At 31.1% G+C, this 15,699-nt stretch overlaps 1 protein-coding gene across 1 annotated transcript in view; it reads right to left on the bottom strand.

Annotated features, from left to right (window-relative positions):
* Positions 1–15,699, bottom strand: part of LOC100210014 (pre-rRNA-processing protein TSR1 homolog) — a 75,524-nt gene that overhangs the window by 23,815 nt on the left and 36,010 nt on the right. The window contains exons 9-11 of the mRNA XM_065813701.1: positions 5,284–5,394; positions 5,122–5,175; positions 4,813–4,960 (exon numbers count right to left, since the gene is read on the bottom strand). Coding sequence (XP_065669773.1) covers positions 4,813–4,960; positions 5,122–5,175; positions 5,284–5,394 — 313 coding nt within the window. The remainder of the gene's footprint in view (positions 1–4,812; positions 4,961–5,121; positions 5,176–5,283; positions 5,395–15,699) is intronic.

The raw sequence follows: 15,699 nt of genomic DNA, 5'->3' as shown, positions 1-15,699 counted from the left end.
TTTGATTTGGTTAAGCTTTGATTAAATTCTATTTATTAATGACTATTATATTACAAATTCAAAGATATCAATTAAAATTTAAAACTCAGAACGTTCAAAAGTTGAATACCTTTGTACAAATACTTTTACTTATATCTTCGATTCGGTTAGTTTTCGATTAAATTTTATTTATTAAAAATGCCAAAGGTTGCTAAAAGAAAGCCAACAAGTAGAACTATAACATAAAATATATAATACTATAAATTCGACAAAGGAGAACCATTATCAAAATAAAAAAAACAATGTATTCAGGTCGAAAAAAAGAAAACTTCTGTGAAAAGAGTTAGGATGTGAATTTCCCTAAATAGGGATTTGAATATCACACATTATATGTGGCTTTTAAACACCTGACACCAAAACATTCCTGTATCATTCTGTGTCAATAAGTCTCAAAATCTCAATAAGTTGGATATTTTCAGAAAGCCTGACATAACAAGAGCTTTACTTAATTCGGACATTCGCTAAGTCAGACAAAATATATATACCCCTTCAGAGTTAAAGGGATTCTACTGTAATACATATTAATATGTATTTCATACCTTTTAAACATGTCTTGTGCTTACTGGGTTAATAATAATTTCATTTTATTGGATTATATTTTATAAAACAAATAACTTAGTTGAGTTTTTGTTCGTTTTCACCACTTTTCTTCTTTTTATCAAGAGAAGATAAGCTTCCAGGTGTTTTGAAAGCATACCAAATTTTTTCAACAGATGGCAATGTATTCTGTTAATATTCCTTATTATCATACCGGAGAACAAATTGCTGCATCATTCCAAAAACACTTCCCAAATGATCACTAACTACAATTAAAGACTTGGCATAACTCTGAAAGCTTTTAAAAACAGATTGAGTAAACCAAAACTCAGATGGAAGCAAAAGCTATTTCTTTTTGTTCCTCTTATCCAATTATTCAAAGATAAGTTATGTAACATTTTTTTCATTACCTGATGACACTGACCACAATATGTCAACGAAATATTGTTAATATATTATTATATCTAAAATATATTTTAAAAATAGTTATACGCTGGCTTTTTATTAAAATCAATTTATATATATATATATAATATATATATATGTAAATTGATTTTAATAAAAAGGTAGCATATAACTATTTTTTAAATTTATTTATATATATATATATATATATATATATATATATATATATATTATTTTAAATGTTTACTAATTTCAGTTTCCATTTTTGTTTCATCTTTTATATCTATTTTTGATTTGCTTTTAGTATTGTATCAAGTTGAAATCGATATTTTAAAAGTTAAAATTGCTTTTGAAATAATTGCTTTTGAAATATTTGCTTTTTCCTTAAATGATAAATCATCATTCAACAGAGCAAGAGAAACCATTGTTAAATCTAAACACAAACTATGTCTATATAGAAAGTTTAAAACTGCATCAACAGCATGATTTAGAACAAAATTTTTGGTACTGGTGTATTGCTTTTTTATCAAGAAAAGGAGCTCTATTAGGGCCATTAGGCTGTGAATACCATTTGGCATAAAAGTAAATTCACATATAATTTTTATTCTAACTAATTCTTATTAAAGAAGAATAAAAGCTGTAACTTTAGATAGTACAATGCTTTGAATTGAAACTTAACATGATGAACTGCTCCGGTTTTCTTACTTTTACTGAAGATGGAGAATGATAACTCACAACAAGTTCTGCAAGGTCCTTCCAAACTTCTCTGATAACATCTTTATTTTCTTTTATCTTTGCAATGTATTCTTAACAACAGTTTAAAGATTCTATAGCAGATTTCTCAAGAAAGCTTCCCCTTATTGCTTTCCAATCAAACCTTATTAGTTCTGCTTAATCGTAATTAAAACCAGAATTTTAAAAAACAGTTTCTAATTTTTTAAACATAAGATTATTTGGTCCTGTGGAATGTTCATTTAAAGCTGATTTACAAAAATAAACCATTCTCAATTCACATACATAATGCCTGCATGTAACAAGTAAAAGATATATGCCCATAATATTGGATATGCTGGTTTATGAACTTTTCTTTAATCTAATGTTATTTGCAGTAGTATCATAACATCCTGCTTGGATGTTATGATACTCTATATGGAGTGCAAGGAGGACTCCTTATAGAGAAACTTTTAAGAAGTACTCCTTTAAGGTTTCAAGGTTGTACTCCTATTTCGAATTAAAATGCTTTCCAGCAGGCTGGAAAACAAGACTCTGATAAGCACTTGTTGAATAGTTTTGAGAGTATAGACGACAGCTCCGGAGAACATTTCTGCAAGACTATAACAGGTATGCTGTCTGGGCCACAAGCTGTGGAAGAGTCTAAGCAGGAAATCACTTTAGATCCAGAAGTTGGAGTAATACGAATGTCAAGCAATGGATCAACCTGTTTAATGGCTATATCAGGTAGAACACAACTAGTGGAACCAAGAGACGATATTGATGAAAAGTTCTTTGCAAACAATTCAGCTTTGTCTTTAGGTGAGGTGACAAAGTCTGAACCATTCAAGAGAGGTGGAATTACAGATTGGCTCTTATTATTGATACAATTAATGATTCTCAATAAGTCACAAGAGCTTAATTTTTGAGATGACATATGAGATTTCATGACTTGAGAATAGCGGGCTTTGGCATTAGACAAAACTTTTTACAATGGTTTCTAGAAGTAATAAACAGACATCTGCTTTCTGGGGAGTTGCTTTGCTGAAAGATATGAAAGTAACTGTTTCGATTGGCAATCGCAGCAGCACAATGTGAGGAAAGCCATGGAAGAAAGTGAGGCTTGACCTGGAATCATCAAGAGGAAATAAAAGATTCCATGCCAGTCTGAATCCACGAAGTTATGTAAGAAGCACATTTGTTGACAGGAAGACAAAAGATTTCTAACTCAAAGATTTGTAAGAGGTATGATAATAGGGGGATTCAGGTGATGAAGAAGAATGAGATATTAGTTTTAGAGAGATCAAACTGTGATCAGAAGCATCTTAGGGTGAATGTGGAGAAACTGAGCACTGAATAGGATCGGAAACAAGACATAACTCGAGTAGAAAAAGTAAATGATTTGGGTTGTCCGGAAAGAGAGTTGGAAAGTTTACTATTTGAATTAAGGACTGAGAAAGGCAAAAGTTGTGGGCTTTAGTGCCTGTAAAGTCACTGACACTAGAGTCAAGCCATTCAGTGTGATGAGCATTAAAGTCACCGACAACAAAAATATTGGCTGATGGATAAGGAGAGAGGGCTTGGTCAATTTGATCAGAAATAACATCAAAAAGAGTGCAGTTTTAAGATGAAGGAGAGCGAATTAGAACAAAGAGAAAGACAATAGAGTGAAGTGGTGCTAAATGAAAGCACATAAAAGAATAGTCTGTGGATTCAAACCTAGTTTCCCAACAAATGGGTGAATTCTTATGAATGTAAATGTTCAGGCCAAGCATGTGACAATTGGAGTCTTTAAGATATAAAAGAAGATAACCATCAAACTCTTTGTGAGACTAATTTGAGTTCAGACCGCAAGATGAGACAGCTGAACTCAAATTAGTCTCACAAAGAGCAAGTAAGTCTGGTGAACTTTGCAGGAGATAAGGCTCAACAGAAGAAAGGGTTCTTCAAAGACCATGAATATTAGTGAATGATAGGTTTAGAGAACTTGGTGATGATGATGGTTTTTTGTGTTTTATAGTTTTTGGTACTTTATTCATTTTTAAATTTGTTGAAGAACTTGACTCAAAGCATAGATAGTACTCAGAACACTGTTTAATAGCCCAAACAATTGGCACATTACTATTAATAAACCCTAAGCCATAACAAAGGGTTCCAAATGTGGCCTGTGCAATGCACACCAAAAGTACAAACAGGGACACCATCCATGCACAACACGGCACTGTTAATACTTTGATATTTTTCAGCTGTTGATGGAATCAGCCTCTCTGAGAGCTACTAAAGAGTTCAGGAAAGCTGACTATCAGCCGGCCTCAGAACCATAAAACTGAGTTTTAGAGCTGTACCCTCATTATGAGATATTAGAATGAGTTATGAAAACACAATCATGAGACACAAGCATAATCATGAAACATAAGCAAAACCCATGCATTGAGTCAAGAAGATCTAGCATTCAACATCCTAAACTGGAAACAATGTATTATAAAAACATCTGCGCCAGCTTAATAGATGAAGAAGGGGAGCGAGGCTGGTCAACAGATAGAATCTGTTTACCCCTTAAGTCTTTGCCTAGGAGGCCTTCGACAAGACATTAACCGGATACATTTAACATCTGCCCAAGATGAGTATTTTTATCAAGACACTATCTCTAGCCTTTACTCAACCAAGAGCCCCAAGGCAGGGGAAGTTTTAAGTCGGAGTTGGTAACTTCTAGCCTTTGCCTAAAAAGGTGTATCCTACATAGCAGCAGGACATGAAGCAGATTGTACTGGGTTACATGTTGCCACTTCTACAAGAAAAAACTTATGTTTTGCTTTGACAATAATGAAAGGATTTCACTGTGCAATGATATATTATTTAAACATATGAAAATGTCTACTTTATATTCGAACATACGAAACTGTCTATTTTAATAATAATTATTATTGTTAATTTATTATTATTATTTCTATTATTATTTACAAAATCTATGTAAATATATCCTCAATAGGGTTTTTTTTTCTGCATCAGACACAAAACCAACAATAAGTGTAAACAATTTTTTGGTTATTTCAGTTTCATTATCAATTATTATTAGATAGCAATAAGTTTCCATTCCTATACCAAAAATATATTATTTACCCTGAGCATCTTTGATTTCTTCTTCTGTTGGCCAAGTTTGCTCTCCCTCCATATGATCAATATCTGCTTCAACTTTTAAAGGTGTTTGCTTTAAAGGATCAGCAACTGCTAGTACTTTTATTTCCTCTTCCATTACAACATCATGTTCCTAAATATTTAAATCAACAACATTAAAACTTTCTTAAGTTTACAAAAATACCTAAAAATTTAAATTTATACTGATAAATAATAAAATGAGACTTAAAACCTTTACATAGGATGTTGCAAATTTAAAAAAATTATTAACACTTAAACAGTTTTAAATTTTACCATCGACTGTGTTCTGGATTTTTTAATAGCATACGGATCAGCAGGAGCATCAATCTTAAAACAAAATATAAATAAAAAAACACGCACATATATATATATATATATATATATATATATTTATACAATTTATACACTAAGTTTTATAGCAATTTATAAATTTACTTGATTTATTTGAAAATCACCAAGATCAGGAAGATGAATTAATCCATTGACAGATAGAGGTTTTCCTCTTAAAAATCCTGAAACTTTTAATGTGCCATGGTTTTCTTTGATCTAAAAAAATACTAATCAATTATTTTGATCAATAATATTATGATTAATAATCGTGAACACTCAGACAATTGACATTCACAGGTTAGGAGTTTTTTATTTCACATTTCCACTTTTGAGATTAATACATATCACACATTTCCACTTTTGAGATTAAAGAAATTTTGTCTCTGAAAGTCGCTATGTTTGTTCTTACTATATTTCTTGGGACACTAAGTGTAGCATTACATAGGCCTTTTTCGGTTTGCATTTTTACTAACCCTCAGGCTTATGTTTATATAGTAGGGGGGACATAACTCAAATAGTTGGAAAATGTGACATGTGCCTGTTTTTCCCTGTGGTATATATATATCTTTCTATCTATCTATCTATCTATCTATCTATATATATGTATATATATATATATATATATATATATATATATATATATATATATATATATATATATACACACACATAAGTATATATATATACACACACATAAGTATATATACAAATACACACACACGCAGACATATATACACATATATATCAAATGCTCAACTTAATGCTCATTCATGCATGTTTGCACATAAGTCACGGCACCCAAATTAATGGCCAGAAAGAGTAGCAACACTACTGCATATTTTATAAAGTTATACCATCTTTTGTTTATTTTATTATGTTAAAATAAGTAAATATAGTATGCCTTAGCAGCTGAAATGGTTAGCTTGCTGCAGTTTTAAAGTGCATGTCGGGGGTGCAAGTCCTTTCTCATGCACATTTTTTATTTTTAATCTTTTCTACATTTTTTTAATACAAAATAAAACATTTTAAAAATTTTATAGATATATCTATAGTTCTATAGAATATATACATGATATATATAAAGATATTATATACTAAAACAAACAAAATGAAGAGAACTTTTGTTTCTAAAAACATCAAAACACTGCGAGAAATTTGTTGCGCAAATATCAAGAGAGATACTTATGTTATTAATATGCTTAGGTAATTAAATAAGTCTGTGCGTATAACACACATAAAGGAAACAACTTTCTTATAGGAAAGAAGATTTTACATTTAAAGTTTAATTTCAACAAAATTAATTAATGGGGTGAAGATCCAATTAAACTGCGGATAGTCTGAAAAAAAAGTTAACAGAAACTAAGTAAAGAAAAAACCCATAAAAACCATATAATAAGCCATAATGTATTGAACATTAATCATTAACTCAAAACAAAGATTTTAAAGATTTTTATTTTCTACTACTAAAACATTATTGAAATAAAATGACTATATAAAAAAAAAGTACAGAAATGGTCAATGTGGATAGACTTACCATGACCTATATTATAAGGGTCATGGAGTGTCTGATACTCCACATATGTTTAAGTCTATATCTTTGTCTTTAAAATTTCTATACCAATTGTGATGATCAACACAATTTAAGCGGGTATTATAAATATTATTTAGATGGGTTCAAATGGCAGCAATCCTTTGCGGCAACAGGCAATAAGATAGACGAAGTATGTACTGAAGCCCTTGCAGTATTCTGTTTTTGTATGATATCATTAGTGCGCATCTAATGCTGCATTTATATATATTATACTATATTATATATATTTATATAACAACTTCTCTCTCTAAAAAGGGACAGGTCTTTAAAAATGTTTTTCTTTAAAAACACAAAAAAGATCCTCTTAAATGTAGGGAGGAAACAAAATGTAACAACCATTGTTTAGATTTTTTTTTTTAAACTGAAATTACTTCAAAAGCATTTAACTAAATTCCTAATTTAATCCGGGTGCACATTATAACATTAAAAACAATAACTGAAAACTAGTTTTTTAAATCTTTTTCCAATTTACTTTTAAATGGCTATGAGGAGGTGAACTTTTCCAATTTACTTTTAACTGGCCTTGAGGAGGTGAATTTCATGTAACCCAGTACAATTTGCTTCATGTCCTGCTGCCTTGTAGGATACGCCTTTTAAAACAAAGGCTAGGAGATGCCAACTCCGACTTAAAACACCCCTGCCTTGGGGCTCTTGGTTGAGTAGAGGCTAGAGATGGTGTCTCTATAAAAATATTCATCTTGGGCAGATGTTAAATGCACCCAGCTACTGTCTTGTAGAAGGCCTCCAAGGCAAAGACTTAAGGGGTAAACAGATTCTATCTGTTGACCAGCCTTGCACTCTTTCTTCATCTATTAGACTGGCGCAGATGTATTTTTAATACATTGTTTCAAGTTTAGGATGTTGAATGCTGGATCTTCTTGACTCAATGCATGGGTTTTGCTTGTGTCTCTGTTCAGCTGAAAAATATCAAAGTATTAACAGTGCCTTGTTGCGCATGAATGGTGTCCCTGTTTGTACTTTTGGTGTGCATTGTGGAGGCCACATTTAGAGTCCATTGTTACGGCTTAGGGTTTATTAGTAGTAATGAGGCAATTGCATGGGCTATTAAACAGTGTTCTGAGTACTATCAATGCTTTGAGTCAAGTTCTTCAACAAATTTAAAAATGAATAAAGTGCCAAAAACTATAAAACACAAAAAACCATCATCATCACCAAGTTCTCTAAACCTATCATTCACTAATATTTGTGGTCTTAGAAGTAACTTTTCTTCTGTTGAGTCTTATCTCTTGCAAAGTTCACCAGACCTACTTGCTCTTTGTGAGACTAATTTGAGTTCAGCTGTCTCATCTTGTGATCTTAGTGTTGCTGGTTATCTTCCTTTAATTCCTAAATATTCCAATAGTCATATGCTTGGCCTGGGCATTTACATTCGTAAGAATTCACCCATTTGTCATGAAACTAGGTTTGAATCCACAGACTCTTCTTTCATGTGATTTCGTTTAGCACCACTTCACTCTATTGTCTTTCTCTTTGTTCTATATCGCTCTCCTTCATCTTAAGACTGCACTCTTTTTGATGTTATTTCTGATCAAATTGACCAAGCCCTCTCTCTTTATCCATCAGCCAATATAGTTGTTGTCGGTGACTTTAATGCTCACCACTCAGAATAACTTGGCTCTAGTGTCAGTGATTCTGCAGGCATTAAAGCCCACAACTTTTGCCTTTCTCAATCCCTAACTCAAATAGTCAACTTTCCAACTCTCTTTCCGGACAACCCAAATCATTTACCTTTTCTACTCGAGTTATGTCTTGTTTCCGATCCTAGTCAATGCTCAGTTTCTCCACATTCACCTTTAGGTGCTTCTGATCACAGTTTGATCTCTCTAAAACTAATATCTCATTCTTCTTCATCACCTGAATCCCCCTATTATGGAACCTCTTATAACTACAGTAAAGCTGACTGGGATTCTTTCTGTGATTTTCTTCGTGATGGCCTTGGGTTAGAAATCTTTCGTCTTCCTGTCAACAAATGTGCTTCTTACATAACTTCGTGGATTCAGACTGGCATGGAATCTTTTATTTCCTCTTGATGATTCCAGGTCAAGCCTCACTTTCTTCCATGGCTTTCCTCACATTGTGCTGCTGCGATTGCCAATCGAAACAGTTACTTTCATATCTTTCAGCAAAACAATTCTCCAGAAAACAGATGTCTGTTTATTACTACTAGAAACAAATGTAAAAAGGTTTTGCCTAATGCCAAAACCCGCTATTCTCAGGTCATGAAATCTCGTATGTCATCTCAAAAATAAGGCTCTTGTGACTTCTTGAGAATCTTTAATTGTATCAATAATAAGAGCCAATCTGTAATTCCACCTCTCTTGAATGGTTCACACTTTGTCACCTCACCTAAAGACAAAGCTGAATTGTTTGCAAAGAACTTTTCATCAATATCGTCTCTTGGTTCCACTAGTTGTGTTCTACCTGATATAGCCATTAAACAGGTTGATCCATTGCTTGACATTCGTATTACTCCAACTTCTGTATATAAAGTGATTTCCTGCCTAGACTCTTATGAGCTTTTGGCCCGGACAACATACCTGTTATTGTCTTGCAGAAGTGTTCTCTGGAGCTGTCGTCTCAAAACTATTCAACAAATGCTTATCAGAGTCTTGTTTTCCAGCCTGCTGGAAAGCGGCATCTGTTATCCCTATCTTCAAAAATTCTGGAGAGCAATCTGATTCATCTAACTACAGTCCCATTAGTTTTCTTCCTATCATAAGCAAGGTTTTTGAATCTTTAATTAACAAACACTTAATCTCTCATCTTGAATCTAGTAACTTACTTTCTGATCATCAATATGGATTTCAATCTTCTCATTCTGCAGCTGATTTGCTAGCAGTAATAACCAATAGGTTTTATCATGCATTAGATAAAGGTGGAGAGGTTATGGCCATCGCTCTTGATAAAGTTTGGCATGCTGGTCTTCTCCATAAGCTTTCTTCTTATGGTGTATCTGGCAACATCTTTAAGATTATTGAATCTTACCTTCCCAATTGTAGTATAAAAGTTGTCCTTGATGGACAGCACTCTTCTTATTTTGTAACGTCAGGGGTTCCTCAAGGTTCTATCCTTGGCCTTTTACTCTTTTTAATTTACATTAACAATCTTCCAGATATTCTCACATTTAAGGTGGCATTGTTTGCTGATTATACTACCATTTATTTTTGTTGCGATAAGAAACCAACACTCTCTGATTGCTTAGAGGGGGCGTTTAAGCTTGAAAAGGATCTCACTCCTGCTACAGCATGGGGCTCACAGTGGCTGATGAACTTCAATACAGATAAAACTCAATTTTTTTCAGCCAATCATTATCGCAATAATTTGATCTTCCTATATTTATGAACGGTGATTTACTTGATGAGTCATCTAGTCTTTATCTTCTAGGATTAACTCTTACTTCCAATCTTTCTCGGAAACCATATATCAAATAAGTTGCATAATTAGCATCTGCTAAGGTTGCATCTCTTTATCGAGCTTATCACTTTCTTACTTTGGATTCTATTCTTTATCTCTATAAATCTCAAATTCGGCCTTGTATGGAATACTGTTGCCATATCTGGGGCGGTTCTTCTAATGATGCCCTTTCTCTTTTAGACAAGGTGCAAAAACGCATTGTAAACATAGTTGGACCTGCTCTTGCAGCCAACCTCCAACCATTGTCGCATCATCATAATGTTGCTTCTCTTTCTCTTTTCTACAAATACTATAATGGGCACTGCTCTAAAGAGCTAGTGTCTCTTGTACCATCTACTACATCTACTAAAATTCATTCTAGTGTTACTCATCATTCAATTAAGTCTCATCCTTTTTCTGTGACTGTTCCTAAATGCTCCAAAAACGCTTATTTATCTAGTTTTTTTTTCGAACATCAATTCTTTGGAATTTGCTTCCTTTATCTTGCTTTCCTGATTTATATAATTTGCAATCCTTTAAGTCATTTATCAATCGTTATCTTTTCTATTTCAGTAACTTCCCACTTTAATTAGTGGCTACTTGCAGCCTTGTTGGAAGCGAAGATGTATACAAAAAAAAAAAAAAAAATTATTCTAGCTAATCCAGCACTTCTGATGTACTGAAATAACCATGTCTTATTTCAGAACGTTGTGTAGTTATTTGAGTACAGTATTGGCAGTTTTTTCATTATTTTGAAGGTTTTGTTTTTCTGATTTTATTACTTTTGCTTTACTTCTTGTTTGCCTTTTTTACACTATATATTAATTTTTCTGCGAATCAATTCTGTTTTAAAAGTTAACACATTAATATAGTAAACAATAAAAAAATAAAAACAAATAAGAACTTGAAAAAGAGTTACTGTTTGAAATAGACATTTTGGTTAGTGACTTTGCTCTGGTTATTTTGGTACTGATCTTGTCTAGTGATTTAGGAAAATACCATTTTTAATGGATTGAACCAAATATTTCACCCACAAAAATAATTTTAAAAACTATTTAGAAAAAAATACTCATTTAAAAAAAAAAAAAAAAAAGAAAGGATTTTAGACTTCTTTTATTGAGCAACTGACAAATCTTGAAATATGGCAAGTGTTTTGCAACATTTTAAAAATATCTATTTTACAAAAAATTCTATTTGTATAGCATTACATACAAAGATCTAAGTGTAAATGCCAGTAGGTTAATTTGAATTGCATATAGAACAACCGTGTATTAATTAAGATAACTTTAAAAAATTTCCTAAAAATTATGCCATTGCAACTTAAACTTTTTTTTTTAATACGAAACAAACTGCTTTGTTTCGTATTAAAAAAAAGCAACGAGATTAAAGAAACTAAAAAAAGTTTTGCTTAGTGGTAGATTTGAAACCATGGAAACATTACTTTGGTATATTTTTAAAAGTTTACAATAAAAAGTTTTATCATCAAAAGATTAAAACCTTTAACTTACAAACATCACAATGATGATATTTTGATAATACATCTAAATAATGGTAAAAGATATTAATGATGATACATATAAATAATGGTTTAAATAAAATATAAGATATTAATGATTATTCATATAAATATGTATTTTGACCTGACTTAGTTTCTTCACAATATGCCAGAATTGTGACCAATTACCTGTATAAAAAATTTTCATTAAGTTACGAAAATTGATAATCTGCCCCAGAATTAATACCTGTTGGGGATATCTGGTCAATCCTTAAAGGCTATGTGTATAAAAATAATTGGAAAGGAGAAAACCAAGATTAACTGTAAAAAAAGAATTTATTCTTGTTTAAAAAATATAGATAAAAATCTTGCCTAAAATAAGTACGCATGTTTGCACATACAGAAAAATTGACAGTTTGTCATGATGACGAGGAAGCATTATTTCATATATTGCTAACAACTCTGTACTAATTTTTTAATCATTAAATTTTTCTTTGTACTATTACTACTTACGTTGATTTTGTTCCAAATTTTTGTCACCAGGGGATACTATTTTTGTATGTATGCATGTATATATGTATACATTATTAATGACATTAAAAATAAACAAAGATTACAATTTTACTGATCTTTTGAAACGATTTATAATTACTTAACTAATTGAGGATCTCAAACTTTGAAAACCTGTTATCTTGAAACTGTCAAATATGGATAAGTGTTTTGGTGCTTCAAACATTCGATATATATATATATATATATATATATATATATATATATATATATATATATATATATATATATATATATATATATATATATGTATATATATATATATATATATATATATATATATATATATATATATATATATATATATATATATATATATATATTCATTCTAATAAATAAGACAATTTTTTTAATTTTTGTTAAAATCATTTATTTTATAAATACATGTTTTGACTATATCATAGCCATTATCAGTTAAAATATATTAAAATGGTTAAATCAAATTAGTAAAATTAAGTTGAATTAATATAATAAAAAATACAATATAAATGCAATTAAATAATGTAACAAATGTTTTAAAAAGATAAAAGAACCGGTAATGTTAAAAGGAACTAGATTGAAATTGTCATTTTTACATGGTTTATTTGTTTATTAATAGTGAGTTTTTCCAACTCAATGTACATGCTTCCTTTGAGTTTTAATATAAATTTGTTGGAGGCCGAATCCAAAATTAAAAAATTGGCATGATTAAAACTATTAAAACAGCTTTCATTTGAATGAATATGTTTATAAATGTGTGAGTTTTTATCCCTTTTTTGGTGCTCAATTATTCAGGTCTTTAAATGGTGAGTAGTTTCGCCAATATAACAGGATTTACAGCCTACGCATTCAAACTTATAGACAATGAATGAATTAAAGTCTGTAGGAAAGGGATCTTTTGCAAAAAAATTTTTTGAAATTCTAAATGAAGTAAAAATCTTATGGTGACTGATTTATAATATCTTTTAATGATTGCGTTTAGTCTTTGTTTAGTTAAATCAGACATTTTCCCAATATAAGGAAGTTTAAAATATTGATAATTTTGTAGGTTTTCAGTGCGCTATGAAATGTCAATATAGGTGTTGTTAATATAAGAGCTATGGATTTTCTTAATCAACCAAGATGGGTACAAGTTGGGTTTGAGAACTTTAACATCATGACTAAGACCGTTAACATCATGACTAGTGTTGTTTATTTTATAAGCTCTATCGACATTTAACCAGACTAACTTTGTCTGAAAATGAAGTAAAACTAAAAAAGTTTGTGTAGAGTCCCGAGCAAGTTTTCTTATGAAAAACAGTGTAATTGTGAAATTGTTTGTTTTATTTAAAGTTAGGTCCAAAAATAATATTTTTGATTGAATTTTTTATTTATTGTAAAAGTAATAGAATTATGTTTATTATTGATATACTCCAAAAATAAATCGGCATGATTTTCGGAAGTGAAAGCAGCAAAAATGTCATCTACAGTACTGTTCAAATTATTACGATAATTGAGAAAAAATTTTAAATTAAACTTTACTTGTACTTTTTGTCATTAAAATGCATTATAGTAAATAAGTATTATGATTAATATCATACCTGGGGCATTACTGTGAGATTTTAGTGCCTGCATATTAGATTTGTACTTTGAAAAATTAAAAAAAACGTTAGTAATATTCTTAATTATGAATAGAGATATTTGGACTGATTGACCTTTGTCTGTTCGCCCGTGTTCATATGGTCCGAACCACCGAACCGGTGGTTCGGACCTAATGAAAACGAGCGACAATAATTTTGTCAAACAACCCGGACACCCCAAACACTAGACAGAAAAACTAATGTCAAACCGAACACCGATTGATAACCAAACAGTCATTGAACTAAAAATCTCGAACGCGGTCAGACGTCGAACATGCAAAAAAATGAAAAATAAAAAATGACACAAGAATCAGACAATTTTTCGTTGTTGTTGTAATTCTTCATATTTATTGGTATTTCATATTTACAGGTTCGTAGTAATTTCTAGTACAGATTTAAGTAAAGTATATACCGGTATTAAATTTAAAAAAAAAGTTTAGTGCTTCATTCCCTAAATTTTTTAAATTTTGAACATTTGGTGCCACAACTTCAGTTCTACTATATTGTTCAATTTCATTATTCTCAACAGGGGTTGTTGAGTCAATAAAGGAAGAAAGTGAAAGCAAATTTTGGTTAGAATAAGGCTTGGTAAAGGAGTGCTGCTTTTTCTGAGGTGGAGAATTGGTCGGTGATGAGTTTGTCTTTTCAAAACTACAATGTTGTATAAGACTTCGCAGGTTTTCCTTTGTTTCTATAAGCTTGGCAGAAGCATTTTGTCCGAAGACTTTGAAAGACTTGCAAAAAGGAATAAGAAACAAACCAATGCAATGAATATGATTTATTTTGAATTTATCAGACAAAATGTCAGTTGCAAAACTTGACAAGTATGTAATAATATCTCTTTGGTTTTCATAGTCCTGTGTGAAGACCTGAGAATCATATTAAGTTTCAAAGTCAGAATCATTAACCCAACGCAAGAAGTTTTCAACTGGAAGAGTGTTTGCCAAGTCAGTTTCATCATCAATAACATAAGACTCAGTATTGTCTGATTCAGGAGTAAAGTTCAAAGGAATCTGTGCAAAAGATGAGAAGAAAGACTTAAAGAAATCTTGCATACTAAAATTTAACAAAATTGGCATATAAATTGTTGGATAGGTTGATTCTTCCAAATCATCACTTGCAGCTTTGAAAACTTTTAAAAATTTAACCAAAACCTCCAACTGATTTTTGTCGATTGCCTCAATTGCTACCATTTTATTAGTTCCTCGTAAATGTATCAACAATTCATCATACATTAGAAGGACTCCTTTAAAGAGTGCCAGATGTGAATTCCAACGTGTAGCTACATATTTTTTTAGAGTCCAGCTTAGTTTTGCATTCACATTTCCACTCTTCACGAATGTAACAACTTGATAACAATTGTGAAGAAGATCATGCAAAGAAAAGCAGTGAATTTTCAGATCAGATGGTTTAAAAAGTTTTGTCAAAACATTGTTCAATATGTGGCTGCTACATGAAATTTTTGTCGATTGCAAGATTTCTGGACAAATGTCTATATCTTCTATTGCTACTACAAAGCCACTATCTTTGAAAGCACTCAAAATATTAGAACCTTGATCAGTAGTGAAAATTATTTGTCTAATTATCCGCCAGCAGTATAAGCATCTACCTTTTTAAAATTGTAAATGAGATATCGAGAGACGACACTGGCAGTTTTTGAAATAGGAGGTAACACAGAAAAAGCCATTGCCGCCTCCTGTACTTGATTATTTTCAATCCAATGCAGCGTCATTGATAGATATGAGTTTCTGTGAAAATCATCAGTCCAAATGTCAGTAGTTATGCCTACACCACTTCTTTCTAGTTTCGCTTTGAGTATTTGGCTGATTGTGATTCTAGACTTTGAAACACTA

Source organism: Hydra vulgaris, chromosome 12 (genome assembly GCF_038396675.1).
Source record: "Hydra vulgaris chromosome 12, alternate assembly HydraT2T_AEP".
NCBI classification, from domain to species: domain Eukaryota; kingdom Metazoa; phylum Cnidaria; class Hydrozoa; order Anthoathecata; family Hydridae; genus Hydra; species Hydra vulgaris.
This window is presented reverse-complemented; position numbering and strand designations above follow the sequence as displayed.